Source organism: Amblyomma mixtum, chromosome 3 (genome assembly GCF_055824585.1).
Source record: "Amblyomma mixtum isolate Tamu chromosome 3, ASM5582458v1, whole genome shotgun sequence".
Taxonomy (NCBI): Eukaryota; Metazoa; Arthropoda; class Arachnida; order Ixodida; family Ixodidae; genus Amblyomma; species Amblyomma mixtum.
Genome location: NC_143014.1, coordinates 143,733,148 through 143,749,738, shown reverse-complemented (window position 1 = coordinate 143,749,738; position 16,591 = coordinate 143,733,148). Strand labels below are relative to the sequence as shown.

General features: G+C 44.8%; 1 protein-coding gene and 1 long non-coding RNA gene across 3 annotated transcripts in view; one reads left to right on the top strand and one right to left on the bottom strand.

The window, feature by feature from the left end:
• Positions 1 to 16,591, bottom strand: part of LOC149352219 (uncharacterized) — a 103,714-nt gene that overhangs the window by 25,588 nt on the left and 61,535 nt on the right. For both annotated transcript variants that reach the window (XM_089581389.1, XM_089581390.1), the window contains exons 24-33: positions 16,120 to 16,173; positions 14,589 to 14,642; positions 12,382 to 12,435; positions 11,878 to 11,931; positions 10,939 to 10,992; positions 9,225 to 9,278; positions 8,528 to 8,581; positions 6,880 to 6,987; positions 4,056 to 4,163; positions 3,419 to 3,526 (exon numbers count right to left, since the gene is read on the bottom strand). In XM_089581389.1, coding sequence (XP_089437515.1) covers positions 3,419 to 3,526; positions 4,056 to 4,163; positions 6,880 to 6,987; positions 8,528 to 8,581; positions 9,225 to 9,278; positions 10,939 to 10,992; positions 11,878 to 11,931; positions 12,382 to 12,435; positions 14,589 to 14,642; positions 16,120 to 16,173 — 702 coding nt within the window. The remainder of the gene's footprint in view (positions 1 to 3,418; positions 3,527 to 4,055; positions 4,164 to 6,879; positions 6,988 to 8,527; positions 8,582 to 9,224; positions 9,279 to 10,938; positions 10,993 to 11,877; positions 11,932 to 12,381; positions 12,436 to 14,588; positions 14,643 to 16,119; positions 16,174 to 16,591) is intronic.
• LOC149352220 (uncharacterized) overlaps positions 1 to 16,591 on the top strand; it is a 46,400-nt gene that overhangs the window by 29,082 nt on the left and 727 nt on the right. The gene's annotated exons all lie outside the window — the stretch shown is intronic.

Sequence of the window (16,591 nt, the reverse complement as noted above, 5' to 3'; positions counted from 1 at the left end):
CCCCGTCCAGACCACCTGACCCGACGAACTGCAGCCGACGCAACGACCCGGCCTTCCAACCCCATCGACCCATTTTATGCGTGCGCATGTTTAAAAGTTAGGCGCGCTAAGTAACAAAATGCCACATTTTGCAAAAGCCTCTCTTACGTATACTAGTTGTTTCACCTAAGACTTTACACAATTCTCAAATACAGGGTTTTTGAGTTAGAAGAGCACTTTTTTCGTGATAGAATTGTCAGCGGCGTAGTACATCAGAATACAGCTAAGATATTCTAACTGGCGGGCTGGTTAGATAATATTGAATAGCTAAATTTCTAGCTATTACTCTTAGGCTCTTTAATTATTATGTAACCCACCGTAAGTAATATCCATATCAGTTTTTACAATCTCGAAAACGCGGCTACCCTCGGCGCACTGGTACAACAAATTTTTGATATTTCGACTAGCTACGTGCACTGGAGAGGTTACGTTGCCTGCAAACTTCTCGAAAGCGCATGTATTTTGGCGCGATGTAGCCAAATTTTTGGGGGGCCATAGTGCCGAGGGTAACCGTGTTCTGTATTTTGATGTATTGCACCGCTGAAAATGCTATGCAGAAAAAAGCACTCTTCTAACTACAAAAAAAAAATGATGCGGCGCAGCTACTGCTGAACCTGGTTAGAGAGCGAAAGCTACGGCGTATCGGGCATCTATAAGCGGTTTGGCGTCTGTAACGTTGAGTCTGTTCCGGACACTGGATAGTCAGTTCACCCACTCTGCTGCCCTGGCAGGTGGCAGTTAGTGATTGATAGCGAGAGTTTGCTCACCCAGTGAACGCTACGGCCTATTGCTGCAGTGCCGCTTGTCTGCCACAACGTTGTCAGCGCTAGCGCATGCAGCCTACATCTCTCTCTCATCACCCCACGTGCCTATAAGCACGATGCAGGCGTCCACTGACCCAGGGAGCCCGTTATATGCCCTTCCTTTCCTTAAAATCATCGCAGTGTAAAACGTTGTCAACGCCAATGCCAATGAACACAATGAACGCCGAAGGCCTATGGCTTCAGTGCCGCGTTTCTGCCACAACATTGTCAATGCCAACGCATGCAGCGTACATCTGTCACTACCGCCACGCAGCTTAAAGCACGACTGAGGAGTAAACTGTTCCAAGAGGGCAGTTATGCGCCTTTCCTTTTTTTTCTAAGCTCCCGCTTCATTGCTTTCGTAGGTTAAAGCGCGACTAAGGTGTCCACTGTCCCAGGTGCCCAGGGGCCAGTTATGCGCCTTTGCTTTCGAAGCTCAAGGTCAAATGAAGGTGAAAACCGCAAGCGCCGCTAAGAAAGCCCGAGGTCCCGTAGTGAAGCTTTTGCGTCAAAAGCTTATTGTTAAAATTTATGGAAATTCTTAGGTGAAACACCCTGTATATTGTCAAGACGAAGCTGGCAGTGGCGCGGGACGGAGCGCTAGCGACAGGCTGACCGCCATTAGAAATCATCTCATTGCTATCTTTCACCACGTCTCCTTCTTCGGCTGGCCACCACGTAACATTTGGTGGAGGTGCTGAGTATCATCGCCATCCTGGTATTGCATCTTCGCCGTCTTGTATCAGCCGTGGTCCGCGCCACCCGGTTGCGCCCCAGCCTGCCAGACTCGAACTGACCTCGCCCGTTGCTCCCCCGCCCCGACCCCATAGACCCGAGACGCTGCCCACATGTGAGGACACCTGCCCCCTGCCCATGCCAATCGGTAAGTCCAAGGAACTCGACCGTAGGATCCTGGCGACCTGTGGGCCGGAAGCTTCGTGGACCAGGAATCATTCACTCAACTCTTTCATCGTGGCGGCCAGCACTACACCACTTTGTCATTTCTGTCCTACTGTCCTCTCAAGCCCATCACCATTTCGCGCGTCTCTTCATCAGTGTATTTTATTCATGATCGCAGCTATCATTGGGTGGCCCCCATGGTGTCACAAAGAACCGGCAGTGACGCGGGACGAAGCGCTCGAGCTAAGCCGGCCGCCCTAAAAAATCGTCTCACTGCCATCGGTTATAACGTCTCATTCTTCAGCTGTCCACCACGTAATAACACTTTAAAAACAAAGTCATATTCATCATAATCCGCGTGCTTCCTTAACCATTTTTACAAGTTGTATTGTATAGAACTTTCATAATTGACAGAGTTTCCACACTGGTCAGGGCAAAAATCCTCACATGAACCCAAACGGTGCGTGTTCGAGAGAACACGCACCGAGAGAAACACGTGTTTCTAAGAAACACGACGCGATGACAAAAGCTTGGGTACGGGCTACAGAAGTTGACCGCTAAGCTTCAACCTGTGTGTTGGGAGGGAGAAATGGAATGAATCTGGGTTCTACAAAAGTATGGGAAGATGACAGTGGCGGATTACTTCTGATAAATCACTTTCTTGACGACCAGCCATTAAAGGTGCACTGAAGAGGAATCTGAACTTGTCTTTTTGCCGCGGGAAGTCGATCTACACGTTCCGAGCATTCTTAGGAACTTCGACTTATTGCCCCGTGTGTCCGATTTCCCTAATTAAATCGAATTAACGTCCGGCTCCCGCCCTTTTTTTTTTTGAATTCTGCCTCGTATGGTGGGCGGAGTCGACCAACGCGTGGAGTGCCTTTCACCCAGTCCCGTGGCGGCTTGCCGCTCTGCCATCGGCGGAGTAATACGTAGTAGTCCGTAGTAGCAAATAGTCCGCGCGTATTTTTATTTCTGCGGGCTTATTTTGCGGCTATATTATCTGCGAATGAAACTATTTATTCATGGAAACCTAAAAAACAAAATAAAGTGAAAGCAAATCCTCCACGGAGCTGGCTGAAAGGAACTTCACGCGTTGGTCGACTCCGCCCATCGTACGAGGCAGAATTCAAAAAAAAAGGGCGGGAGCCGGGCGTTAATTCGATTTAATTAGGGAAATCGGCCATACAGGGCAATAAGTTGCAGTTTCTAAGAATGCTAGGAACGTGTAGATCGAGTTCCCGCGGCAAAAAGACAAGTTCAGAATCCTCTTCAGTGCACCTTTAATGTACCAACCATTCGTTCCAGAAATGGAACTGGTTGGTACAGTAATGGCTGCCGCAATAGTTCCCTCTTCTCAAGCCAATCCGACAGTGAGAGTAGTGTAGCCACCAGTTTATGTTAGTTAAACATCTCGAATAATTTGTTCCCGCGAGAACGTGAACGATAGCATGATTTCCCCTTGCCAGGCACGTATCCAAGGGGAGTCCCGAGGCTGGCTAAATGCCTGCGCCTCGTGATTTGTAAACAAATGGCAAACCTAAGCAGTGGCAGTAATATCTGCGCCGATGTACGACCACGCGATCACTCTGGTCACGGGCGACTTGGCTCGCAGTTTTTAGAATATATATGGCACACAACGTGGCTGAAGTAAGCCGTCTTATACGCATACGTACTGGTTCACCGTCTTTACCCGTTGGTCCAGGAAGGCCCGGCGGACCGTCGTCGCCTTTCTGACCCTGAGGGCCTTCGGGCCCTGGAGAACCGGGGATACCTTCGCCACCCTGTTGAACGATTAAGGTGTGCGGGTTTCACAAACAGCAGTCTTGAGAATTTATGTTGCAGCTTCAACAGCAAGGCCTAGGTAACGTGAAATGAAAATGTCATCATTAAATTACGTGACAAGAAGGTCACTGCGACTATTAATGCTCTAGGATATTTTAAGCACAGAAGGACGACCATCCGAGAGCAGATCTCACTGAAAACCACTTATATCAACTTAAGTATGCACGAGAAGATATCTCTGTCTTTAGCTCAGCTCATTTGATTGCAAGCATTCAGTAAATAAGATATTCATACACTTTCGCCTTGTCTTCGTTGTCTCGAATTAAAAATAGTACTTACATGTCACGCGGCATTGCGATGAAGGCAAAACTTTCCAAACGCTCAAAATAACTAAGTTTTGAAGCTCTTTTTCATAACAAATGCCAACATTAATTCTGGCATTCTCGAACATTATGGTTTATATGAAGTCAGGCATCTAGAAATCATACATTAGGCATAAAGCGAAGTTTATGCAAGCTTATGCCTCACCTTGGCTCCTACAGGGCCTGGCTCACCGGTCATTCCTGGAAGCCCTGGCGGCCCTTTTTTGCCAATATCTCCTTTGTCACCTTTCACTCCGCGGGGGCCAGGAAGACCCTGAAAAGGCAAGCCAAAATTCAGCTATATGAGCAAGTGTGATAATAATGGGGTTACGCCGACACATTCAACAGCTGTTATGATCATGCATTTAGCGCTAGTTTCACTTCGCAGCCCACTCAAACACACCCATCTGCTTCCGTTTTTAAAACATGCAGTGCCATTTAACTCTACTCTTAGCGATTCACGCATACTCTATCGAAATCGGCATTGCGAGAACGTGACTGGTGTCGACGCGCGAAACGCTCGGTGGTGCTGAAGGCTCTTATGACGTTGTAGAGAAGACGGGGATATATTGTAGCGGGTAACCTTTCTAGCGGAGGTCTAAGAGTTTGAAAGTATCTGTTGGAGACAAATATGCCTTTGACACTTATTGTACACCATTTATCTGAGAGTGGGCTGCACCTCGCAGTGATTTATTTGTTCCACGTAAATTTCGCATCCTTCATATCGCAAATAACCTGTTTATTTTTTAGATATAGCGAACGAAGTAAATATTATTTCACGAAATAGTGAGCGGAATAACACGCCGTCCGCCATTTCTGACCATACATATTTTGCAACCAGTAGTAACATCATTTTTTTTTCGTGATTTCAAGCATAATGTGCACCCTCGAAATAGAAATTATTTCCACGATCCTTCGGGTGTAAACTTGATAAGACGCGGCATTTCAATGATGTAGCTTTTTTATCAATTATGACACTTTGTAAGAAATTTTGCACATCCCTGCGAAAAATCAGGCGGAAGTATTTCGCCCTGGAAAAACGTTTGCTTTCAATGGCAAGAAAAAATAACGTGTCAAAGGTATATTGCAATGATATGTATATACGAGATAGCGCAGAATATCAAAACTCAAAAAGAGACTACGATGTTCCTTAATGCGACATCTGAGCGCAGCTCAGTAGGTGTCCCGGGCTCTGTAGGCTCAATGTTATGCATTGTTGGGCCGTCGGCACGTCTGGCGGCAGTATTAGTTCGATAGTAGCATTAGTTGATGAAGACGACGTGCTCAGCGTGCAGAATGTATAGATAAGTTCGATAGCAGTATTAGTAGAATACGACGATGTTCAATGCACAGCGCGAGAGTGTGTTGCAGTTTACGTACCCAACAATTCTGGACAAGAACATTTTTGAACACGAAAAAGTTTATGAGGGCAGTTTTTTTTATATTTTGTAACATTTCACTATAACAATCAATATACCGGCAGACCTCCCTTCGGCAGGCTTGAATTTTTTTGCTATTAACGCCTTTGCTACCGTCAAAAGCGTTGCCCATTGTTTTTCTATGGCAGTCTTAATTGTTCAATGCGAGTGATGGAAACACTACAAAAGAAAGATTTTGCTACATATCGGAAGAATGGACCATTAACTTAAATATTTCTATACCAGTACCATGCAGTTTTTCAATATTCAAAATTTTTTCCCAAGAATGTTGGACATTAACACAAGGCGTGATCGGCGGCCGCGATAGCCTAGTGCTCTCAGGCTATGTAGACTCATTGTTTTGCTTTGCTCGGTCGTCAGCAGGTCTGGCGACGATATTAGTTCGATAGAAGTATTAGTGCAAGAAGAATACGTTGTGTAATACACAGTGCGAGAGTGTGCTGCAGTTCAAAACGAGACGTGGTCGGCTGCGGCAATAACCTAGTGCTCTCGTGCAGCGGCCAGCGAAGCGGATCTGTTCTCGGCGCCGCGGGTTCGAATCCCAGTCGCGGCAATATTCATTTTTTATTTATTCATTCACTTATGGTTCGGCTCGGTCACACCGACGGCGGCAACGCAGCTCAACCACGAACGGTCGCATAAGAGTGCGCTCTGAAAGTTACTGCGCGTTGCGGGAGCTTCATTCCTACACCTGACTGCAAACATCAGACAGGATCTCTGGTGAATTTTGTCGATACGCTTGGCCCTTGAATGTTTCTGCGGTTTTGAGGCGTAATGGGCATTTTGAAATTGGAATTTTCCAATGGCAGAGGTTGTTTCAAGGCGATGATGGTTCATGTTTACGAAGGTTTAACCTCCCCAAGCGACTCCGGATAGAAAGGACACCGTAGTGAAAGGCTCCAGAAATTTCGACCAAATGGGGTTCTTTAACGTGAACTGACATCGCACAGTACACAGGCCTGTCGAATGTCGCCTCCATCGAAATTCGACTGCCGCGGCTGGGATATAACCCGCGTCTTTCGTGTCCGCAGCCGAGTGCCATGACCACTGAGCCACCGCGACGGCCTCAAGGGGATGATGAGCTCACAACTACTTCAGGGAGGAAATCAGCCAGTTTCGAGCCTTACTTACCGTTAGGTACCTAGTTCCTATCTAGATTCTCAACAAGAGTACAGGTTAGCAAATGCGTCAGGGAAATACTGGCTGGAAGTGCGGTGAGCGACATGCCAGCATGCGCATTTGCGGTGGTGTAACTGAATGAACCCGTTCCCGTGTGTGCATTGCCGCATGTTGAAGAGTCTGTACGTGAAGGTCTATGACAGCGGTAACATCGTAATTCTTGTTTAATCTAACCTTTTGCACTTTTAGTCATATCATCGGCGCGCTGCGACCTATGGAAGTGACCAAGAGGGCAGGCCACATTCGAGTGATATCAGCTGCGTGGAACTGTTTTGGTTCGGAGGATTACTGCACATACGCAGGGCAATTCAAGGCAGAGACTCCGTCTATGGCACTTGCGGCTAACCGATCGTGAAGTGCAGCCGCTCTTACCTGTGGTCCCGGGGCCCCGGCCGAGCCTACGGCGCCGATGGGGCCGTCCTCCCCTTTAGTTCCTCGTGGTCCTGCGGGCCCCGGAGGACCTGACTCGCCGTCTGCGCCCTGCAGCGGAATAGTATAGTTGCATTCAGTTAAAGGAAGATCCACACATACTTTATGGTTGGTGCAACACGGCAGTGTCTAAAAAGGCTTGTATCCTGACGCTCTTAAAAGAACACTGCTGAGAGCTCCATCCAACATTGTTATTGGCAAAATCAATTCTCTGGCTTTATATGGCTATAGAGATGTTTGTCTGACAGCAAAAGACGCATATTGGTGGAAAAGCTAGATTTCGCAATTAAACACTATTTTTCTTGGTAGTCGATTAAAACGCGTGAAGTCAAGACCGGAAAAGACTCCGTGATCACTGCTTGGACGTGCACGGCGGTGCAGCCAAGCGTCAGGTATCTGCACGACAAAAACTCTCCTCAAGTCACTGTAGTTTGCTTGCAAAAACTAGTGGTGGTGGCGGTGCCTGCATTTGATTTTTGACCTTTTCTAACTTATGAACACCCTGTGTTCAGTTAAAGTAGCCCCTTTGTCGATATAACGTAGTAACCAATCGATACAGACGAAGTTCAATTTTTCCTCAGTGCCCTTTTAAAGATTTCCAGGCAAAAACTGATACAGAGCCTTCCGCAGCCGGCATCTCATGTGCATTAGGTGACACACAACCTTGAAAACTTTGTGAGGCGTACTGCACTCATGTGTCGCCGTTTCAGTGCCAAATTTTTGAGCGAACATACTAAGGCACTGAAACTCGAATACCTTGGACGCCAGCTCAGTTAGCTCAGGGTATCATGTTTTGTTCACTTTTCCGGGACTGGTACATGCGGAGCTTCACACGGTTGCGTTTTATACATATGTGATTAAAGAATTTTCAGCCAATTTCCAGATGTAAAAGTGCATTAATAGTTTTGCGATGGCCTGACGGCGTCACCTAATGCTTGATATCTTTCTGTTCCAGTGGACGGCTAAATTTCGAACATTTCGCTGAAAGCACAAAGAATGTCACTGAGCTCTTGTTTTCCGAAAATTTGAAGGCGCGTCCACTGAATTTAGGACTACGCATCAAAATTAACTAAGTCAGAATTAAGTTTCTTCGCTCTGATTAAAAACACAGAGGTGGTACATTTACGCTTTACTGCGTCCCTCGCCTGTCTGTCTTCTCTTTGTACCAACGAAAATGCGCCTCCCGTCTCCTTTAGAGTACGTTTGGAAATATAAAACCAGCATTTGCACAATAAAAACAAACAAGAATCATGAACAAGTCTATTATTTAACCAAAGGCCACAACTGTGAGGTCACAACTGCAGAAAAAAGAAGACTAGTGTAAAAGGGTTTACGCAATAAAATTAAAATTTGTTCACCTCGCGGGGCTCTAAAATCCTGTGCATTTATTTCCAAGCCTGGTCAAACTATTCCTTAAGGTTAAATCCAAAGCCGCAACTTAAGAACGCTGAAGTTCGCATGTAGAAATAAGACTGTACATTACTACAGCAAGAAATTGAAGTAAGCTCCTTAGAGTAAACAATATCTGCGGTTTCGTGCCGTGCTTCCAAAGACACAATAGAAGCGTACTAAAAGTACGCCATGAACTCACAGGTACACCAGGCTCTCCTCTCAGACCTTGAGGTCCAGGTGGACCTAGGAGACCCTGAAAAGATTGCAACAGCAGTATAACCAATTAAGCGGTTGCTGTACGGGCCACTGTCAAGGAACACATATAGTGCATAATAACCATGCAGCTTCTTCCAGTGGTGAAACATTCGGTTCTGTTATACTAACCACGGCTGCAGCTGGCAAAGGACACGATTAATTGAAGCGACATATATAGAGAGGCCTTTGCCCTGCAGTGGGTGTAGTCAGGCTGATGATGATGATGATGATGATGATGATATTGACCACAACGTCGACGGTGGCTCTTCACACGCGCAGTTCTCAACCGATGTCGCTTAGACATTTTATTTTCGTGTCTAAACACTGGTGCTTTCAGTGCCTGGTGTTACACAGTAGCATAAATAGGACCAATGTGCTTGTATAAAGTACGCTATATATAAAGTATAATTTCATGTGATCCAGCTTAATGAAGGCGTTCCCCACGTAGTTATACACATGGCAAAACAATTATAAAAGAAAGATTTGTGCATTACTGCGGAGATTACATTCCACGCTACTGCTTAAAATCGCCGAATATACACAGTTTAACATTGGCAACAACGGAATAAACAATGAGAAATAAAGTCTGCTCGGTTTAAGCAGCATGCTGCAGCAAACAATTAGGAAACAAAACAACTTGCCGTATCTCCTTTGCCTCCTTTCAGTCCTTTCTGTCCAGGAAGGCCAGAGTCTCCCTGTATAAATAAAAGACAGCAAACACTTGTACGACCATTGCCAACATGTTTGTCGCAAAATTGTCAAGCGCTACATCAGCTCAGTGACCAACACCCAAACCTAAAGACAACCAACCTCGAATGTTGCCTTTCTTACATAGCCGCAAGAAACTCAACAATTATTAATGTCGAGATACATTTGAGCGTTACTTCACAATAGAGCAGTAAAAAACACGTTTTGAGAGAAATTAGATTCGAGAACACGCGTTTTATGATGATGATGTTGAGAATTTTATTTTCACGGCGACATGGCTACTTCATCAAAGATCGATATGCCTAAAGTATTTAGACTGCGCGGTGAGGGGTCAGAGAACCATTTTCTTGAGTATTTCATCACATAGAAGTCGAGCACTGGGCCAAGAGTACGCTGGTAAACAGTGAGAAAAGGATGGGTACCCGACTCACTGGAGATAGAACCCTGCACTGCGCGCATACGAGGCGCATGGTCAAACCAAAAGGCCACCGCTGCGGCGAGTGCGTTATGTACAGAGCGTTCCAAGAAGCTTGGACCAGAGTTGTTGCCTTCTTTAAAAAGAACCAGCGCTGGATTTCGCAAGAATAACGCTACAACAGTGTCGCTGACGGTCGGCTGGCTAACTTTAAATAAACATTTTCTACTTGACCAGGCGGTCAGTAGGCAATAATAAATAACATTTATAAGCGTTCAAAAAACATGAAAATCTTAACACTGAAATTATATACAGCGCAATTAGAGATTTCAGTGGCGTTATTTTTGTATTGGCACTTTATTCCAGGCGCAAATAAAATAAGTACTTATAGCAATGTGTGCGAAAATAAACTATAGATGGCTCGCGCAGGAAGTCACAGGCGTCATGATGGTGGACCAAGAATAGCACCCAATAATGTTCATCGAAACAAGTAGCGATAAGCGCGTTGAAAAGCGCGCAAACTTTCACCATGATCCTGGTACAACATCACGGCGGCTGCTCTGACGTCGATGCAAGCCGTTCGTGCCAGCATGAGCGCCAGCTTTAAGACCCCTACAACTGGGGCACCAATTTACTGTCGATTCCGAGGCGCACACTAGACGACGCAGCGTCACTCGCTACCAATAGTTACGAGCAGCTAAAAGCTAAAATACCGGCAGCATGCGGGGTTCCCGACGTATGTCCTCTTGCGGGCAAACGTTCATAATAATGATAATTTTCTGAAAACTCAGCATTTAGTGTTTGTCTGAAGGAGCCTTTCTTCTAAGTTGCTGACTGAAACATCACTGTCAATCGTTACAATTCACAGGTATCACTACGAATTCACATGAAGATAAAAAGACGCCAGCGCACATCAAGAGGGAACCGAGAATACCATGTGAATTGCAATCTAATTAAATAAACCGGCATACATTTAAATGTTACTTAAAACCCGTTAAAACGTCATGCATAAAAAATTCTTCCGGGGCAACTGTCCCGCAAACATAAATATATCAGGAGCATTTGTTTGTTTTTTTTTTCTATAGATTAAACACTTGCATGCGAAATAATTTACTTAACGCTAACAAACAGCCAAGGGTTAAGGGATTCAGGGGAGTGGAGTTCGCCATTAAGGTTTTCTTCAAAAGTTCCGCCCTTGCGCAAAAGGAGCTGGAGCTCCTTTCTTCACTCACTTTGTCGCCGTCCTCTCCTGGCGGTCCGACAGGTCCCGGTGGACCCGGTAGCCCCTGGGAGCGAACGAAAAGGACGCTAAACCTATACAGCCGTGACAACCGACTCACTGCGTCCGATCAAATTAAGCTCAAAGAGCAATTCTGCTTTTTGTCGTAATAACCCATCATTGTGCTTGCGCTCAACTTCAACACAAGGCATCAGCAGGCCTACTTAAAAACTAAGATAATATCATAAACCTACTCGACCTCACTTCCCAAGCCATTATTTTTGCCTTTCGTCATTTATTGCAGTACCGTTACATTAGTGTTGCGGCCACGGTAGGCCTGTGGGGTGCACGGCTAACAAGCTGGAACCCAGAAATTGTTGTGAGTCTTAAAGCACGATAAGAAATTCGGGTTGCATTGGATGCTTTTGCTGATTTTTTGAAAGACATCGCAACAAAAAAAGAAAAAAAAGTGGCAGTAACACACAAACCGAGTTGATAAATCTTTCAGACACTCGCTTTCAACGGGTCAGCAAAGAATCTGCAGCTGCGATCAATAGTGATTCTTAGCAATACGCATGGCACTGACCGCCTTCAAGACAAGGGACCAAGCTTCCCTTTTACATACCACGTCCTTAAACTTATTGCCAATAACAATGCCAAGCATCGTTACTTTTTTATTTAAGCGCTTGACAGGAACGATACGCAGCACAATTTTCCAAGAACAGGCCCTGTGTTTCACTCTGTTGTGTTGCTGCCACTATCCACTAAGTATATCACAGACCGACAAAATATCGATTTACGCACTAGAAATACCTACTGAAGGTCCCCACTTATCAAAATAAAGCTCGTGATTCAGATACTAACACTAATACGAATATATTATTAATGTAGCGCAGATCACTCCAGAAGCAGTCGATCAATGATAAGACAAGACGTAGTCATGAGGTCTCACCCTTGCCCCTGGAAGCCCGTCACGGCCAAGAGGACCAGGACCACCGATGTCACCCTTTCATGTAATGGAATAGAAAAAAAAAAATGGTTGTCATACCACCCGGACAATGCGGCGTTAATAAAACGACTCTCTGCCAGCAGTCTAAATGCGCAAGCAGCCCCTAAAAGTTGCCTGAGAACGTAAGTCAAATCCTTAAATGCGGGTGATTTTCAACAGATGTCCTCCTGCGCACATACTATCGTACTAGCCTGACACCCGCAAAGCAGGGATCTTAGATAAAATGCTGCGTGCAAGACCAAGGATTAAACATTTATTATTTTTTTCCAAATTAAGTTTGCTTTTAGTGGTCCTATACAAATATTGAGAGGCTATAAGGTATCTAGTGTAGGCACTTGGCGATATTCGTGCCGGTTTAACGGAAACACCGCCACGATGAGAAAGTGCACGCTGCTACGTGTACGTATTACCAAGCAGTTCAACAGCGCCATCAACACGCCCGCTCACCTTATCTCCCTTGGGACCTATAGGCCCGGCTGGACCGACAGGGCCGCTGTGCCCCTGGAGAAGGAAAAAGGGAATATAAACATGTCGTCAGAGATTCACTATCTTAGCTCAAAAAGTCAAGAGCAAGGTGTACAACGCTGAATATATATCAGTGTTATGCACCCCCATCAAAGATACAGCAGCAGTGAAACATCATAGGGCAAAAACTTGGCACTTCAGCAAGTAAGTAAAAAGCGAATACTCGACGCCTGCGTTAACTAGCCTAGTTGAATTCAAAAGGAACAAGCAATGTAGATGAAAGAAAAGAAAAAAAAGAAAAGCCTACCGAATGATTTATTGCGAGGCACAATAACTGAAAACTAGTAATAAAGCTCTGAGCTAGCACCGCACCAAGCGGCTATAAAACGCTCATGGAACCCCTCTCTCATGAAACATACTAACTTAGCGAGAGGTCAAAAACGAGACTGACAACGACAGAAGTAGTGCAGTCCCCAGACAGGAACAATCTCCGCACTGCTGTGATGGAAGCCTACGAGAGGGTGTTATAGCGTTGCTGGAAAGTCTTTAAATAATAGTGTTTGGGCCGACAATGTGATCGTGAGAATTTCACACAGAAGAAGCTGAAGTAAAGGGAGATCCAGGGGAAAGCAGAGTAGAACGTCCGTGATAAATTCTTAAGCGCAACGTTGTGATCCTATCGATGCGTCTTATCTTATGAGTGGCTTTCGGAAGGGCCGCTCTGGAAGGTACAGACTGAGAAAATAAATGTTATGTGTAACCACGGAAACATAAAAATGCCATAGACAGTAAAAGATGGAGTATAACCAATAGCCTGTCAATAGGGATGCTGCGCGGGAAAGTAGCATAAGGGGAGAATATTAGTCTAGTTCCTCCGGTCATAGGAGAATATATTACGTAAAGATAATGTCAGATAGTGTACGATTAAAGTTCTCAGTGGTACCATTTGTTCCGGAATAGTAGGTAAAAGTTGTGTGACAGACATACTTGTAGCAGACACCTCAAATGAGCTGAGCTCAGATACCTCAGATAAGCCTCAGCTGAGGTCCTGGGGCAACCGGGGACATTCTGTTCAAGGTGTACGTAACGATCCCTCATGAGATACAACGCTCTGAACGCCAAAGACACTGAGCCATTGCGGCGGGTTCTTGAACATACAAAACACAGCAATTGAAATGTGTGCCGACGTGGAGTCGGTATATATATAATCGTGACAGCCAAGATCATGGCTATTGTCAGCCCTAAAGGTTGGCCAGATATATTTCTTTGCTACCTGGGGACGTCGTCTTGCGGCGGATAGAAGTCGAAAAAGGGCTGCTCGTTTCTCGACTCATTCATTTTCTTACTTCCTCCTTCTTTACCCCATCTCATTTATTTTATCTTTTCTTCCCTTTAGGCAGACCTCTCCATTATCCATTAAAGTCTCTTTCCTTCCTTTCTTCCCTTTCTCCTAGTACACAGTAGGCAAATGGAACCTTCCTCTTAATAACCCTTCGCCATTATTTTCCTTTCTTCTTTCTGGTGCCTTTCAACCAACATCTCGCTGACGCTGACGTTATCGTTAGTCCGAGCCATCGTGGTCAGAGGATATACCCGGATGACGCTAATGCAATGTAATATCAAACATTTTATCACAATAACAGCTCATATAATACTCTAAAAGGTACGATCGGAGTTTGAAGAACTAATGTGGCTTATTTATACGCTTGTGAGCATACGACCAGACTTCGAAGCATTAGTACACAATCAACCGTGACAGACACTCACGTACAGTGCTGTTTGCAGGAGTTTCAGAAAAACAGAAGCTATCCTGAAAACCCAACGAATCGCTATCCGCCGTAAACCGTTCAAAGCACCTATATTTGAAGAAACTATACATTTGGTACCAACCCGACTTTGTATTTTTTCGATGAAAGCCTAAAAAACAATTCCTGAAAACAACATGTAAGATCAAATTCGAGATTATTCAGAAGCTGTCTTCGCTTACTGCGTTTCGTAATTGATCAGTTCTTGCCCCGTTTTTTTTTTTTTCCTTTCCATTACCTCACTGGAAGCAACAAAAATGTTGCTATCTTTGCGTTTTCGTTCGCACCGACTCGTCAGTGCTGTTCGTTTTGTTCGTCTGTGATATTAAACTGGTGACCCTGAGTTTCAAGCGTGGCTTTGAGTGTGTCAGTCCAAATACTCACCTTTTCGCCGGCAGGTCCTGGATCCCCGGGCAAGCCGATGTCTCCTTTATCGCCCTGCAAGGAGGCGGGCGCACCTTTTCTTTATCGTTTCAGTTCCACACATTTGCCGATGAGCCCTGCCTGCCTAAAAGATATTATGTTTAAAATATTTGTCACAACATTGGATCGCAGGAAATGGCTAAGCGACGAGATGTGATACACAGCGCCAGTCCTGTCCACTTCTTCGTTCGTCCTTGTCTTTTCGCGCTGCATTCTTTAACCATGATCACTGACTAACAAGCCCAAACAGCCACTTTAGTTCATGAGATATGAAAGACCGTCATCACTTCGCAGTGTACCAGACAAATGGTTACAGCAAATGTGTTGCATCTCCTTCGTCTCCATGAACTCCTTAGCGTGAATAATTATTAGAATTAAAAGCTGTTGTTACAGAAAAACGTTTGAGGCTTAAGTTAGACTCCACCACGCAGCATAGTACTGTATAAAGTGCGTACACTCCCTTGTGACTATTACGCCAACTAGCTATTACAGGTTCTTGCTACGATGAGAAAGGTGGCCTAAGCGTTGTGACATACACCTGTATGCATCCCTCGGTTCAGTCGCCACTACAGCTGGTATCGCGTGCAGCCTTCATTCCGGTTCTGAGTACTATTTTAAAAAGTTTGAGCTTCTGTTCATGGGCTCTAACACTTTGAAGGCTGGGCCTGTTTAGATGGTATTAATTTCACTGCTGAATTAGTCTTACTGAAGAGTGTCCGTAAAGCTGTTTGGAATTTCACGAATTCGTCGCGAACGTTGCGTGTTCGATGGTATAATGAGAACATTACCACCCTTGTTAACGTCCGAGCGTTCAACAAGCTGGCCCCTGACGAGCTTGCGATCAGAATGTTAATGAGCTAGCGTACTTTCTCAAAAGCAATTCCATCATTTAAGTGCATTCTGGCAACCTGGCTTGTATTGTCACGCCATGTAGTTATATACTTCATAATTGCAAATAATAATCTATTTGTTACAAAAAAACTAGCACTTTAATGAACGCGTCACGCATACGACATCGAATGAAGAATGCATGTACAGCCCAAGAAAATTTTTGGATCTTTAGGCTGCTAGGTAAATGTTTTTTGCATGCGTGCGGGGACAACCTCAAGCTTTTTGCAAACAGAGTCTCGCTCTAGCACCTTCTGACCTTTTTCAATTCAGAATGACGCATAGAAGTTGCTCATATGTCTGCATTACCAATAACACTGCAAGGACACCGGCAGCAAGTTACGAGCGCTTTAGTGACAATCGACATGGAGATGGTACAGTGCACTTTAGTCAAACAACAGTACCATGTGAGACGAGAAAATGCACAGAACATTTATAATACCATAAACTTGTACTTAAGAAATTTCCGCTTTGTTTGGTGCAGCTTACATTGCATTATGAGTATAATGTAAAGAGCACAATTTATTAAACTCGGTGGATCTTTGTAAACAATGACGCATGGTTTTAGGTTCTGCATCGCAGAATATAAAAAACTATAACTCACAGGTGGTCCAAGCGCTCCAGGTAGCCCTATTTCACCCTTAGGTCCTGGAAAACCCTGTGCGCGCACAAATGAGACATGACAACTTTTAAAGATATTTCAAATTATTGTAAAAGCGTGAAAACTATTCACGAAATTTTTCGTAATGTTGCTGCAGAAAAGCAGAAATAGTGCATCAACGTAATAGGAAGACATACATGATCGTAAAATATGAAACCTGTAAAAAGTAAAGAATAATTAAGTTATTGGGTTAAAGGAAGTGCGCCTTCGTCCTACACGATAAGACATATAAATCAAAGCAGTCGGAGGAAGACAAACCAAAAAGAGCGTGACACGCTTCTCGCTACATTATGGCAGCGCCTTCGAGTTAGGTTTGTAACTGAAATTACTGTCCCACCCTAATGGCTCATCCCAGTGATATCCAGTGATTCACATCAAAAAGAAGTGAGAACGCCTGAGATGACGGCAGTGGCAA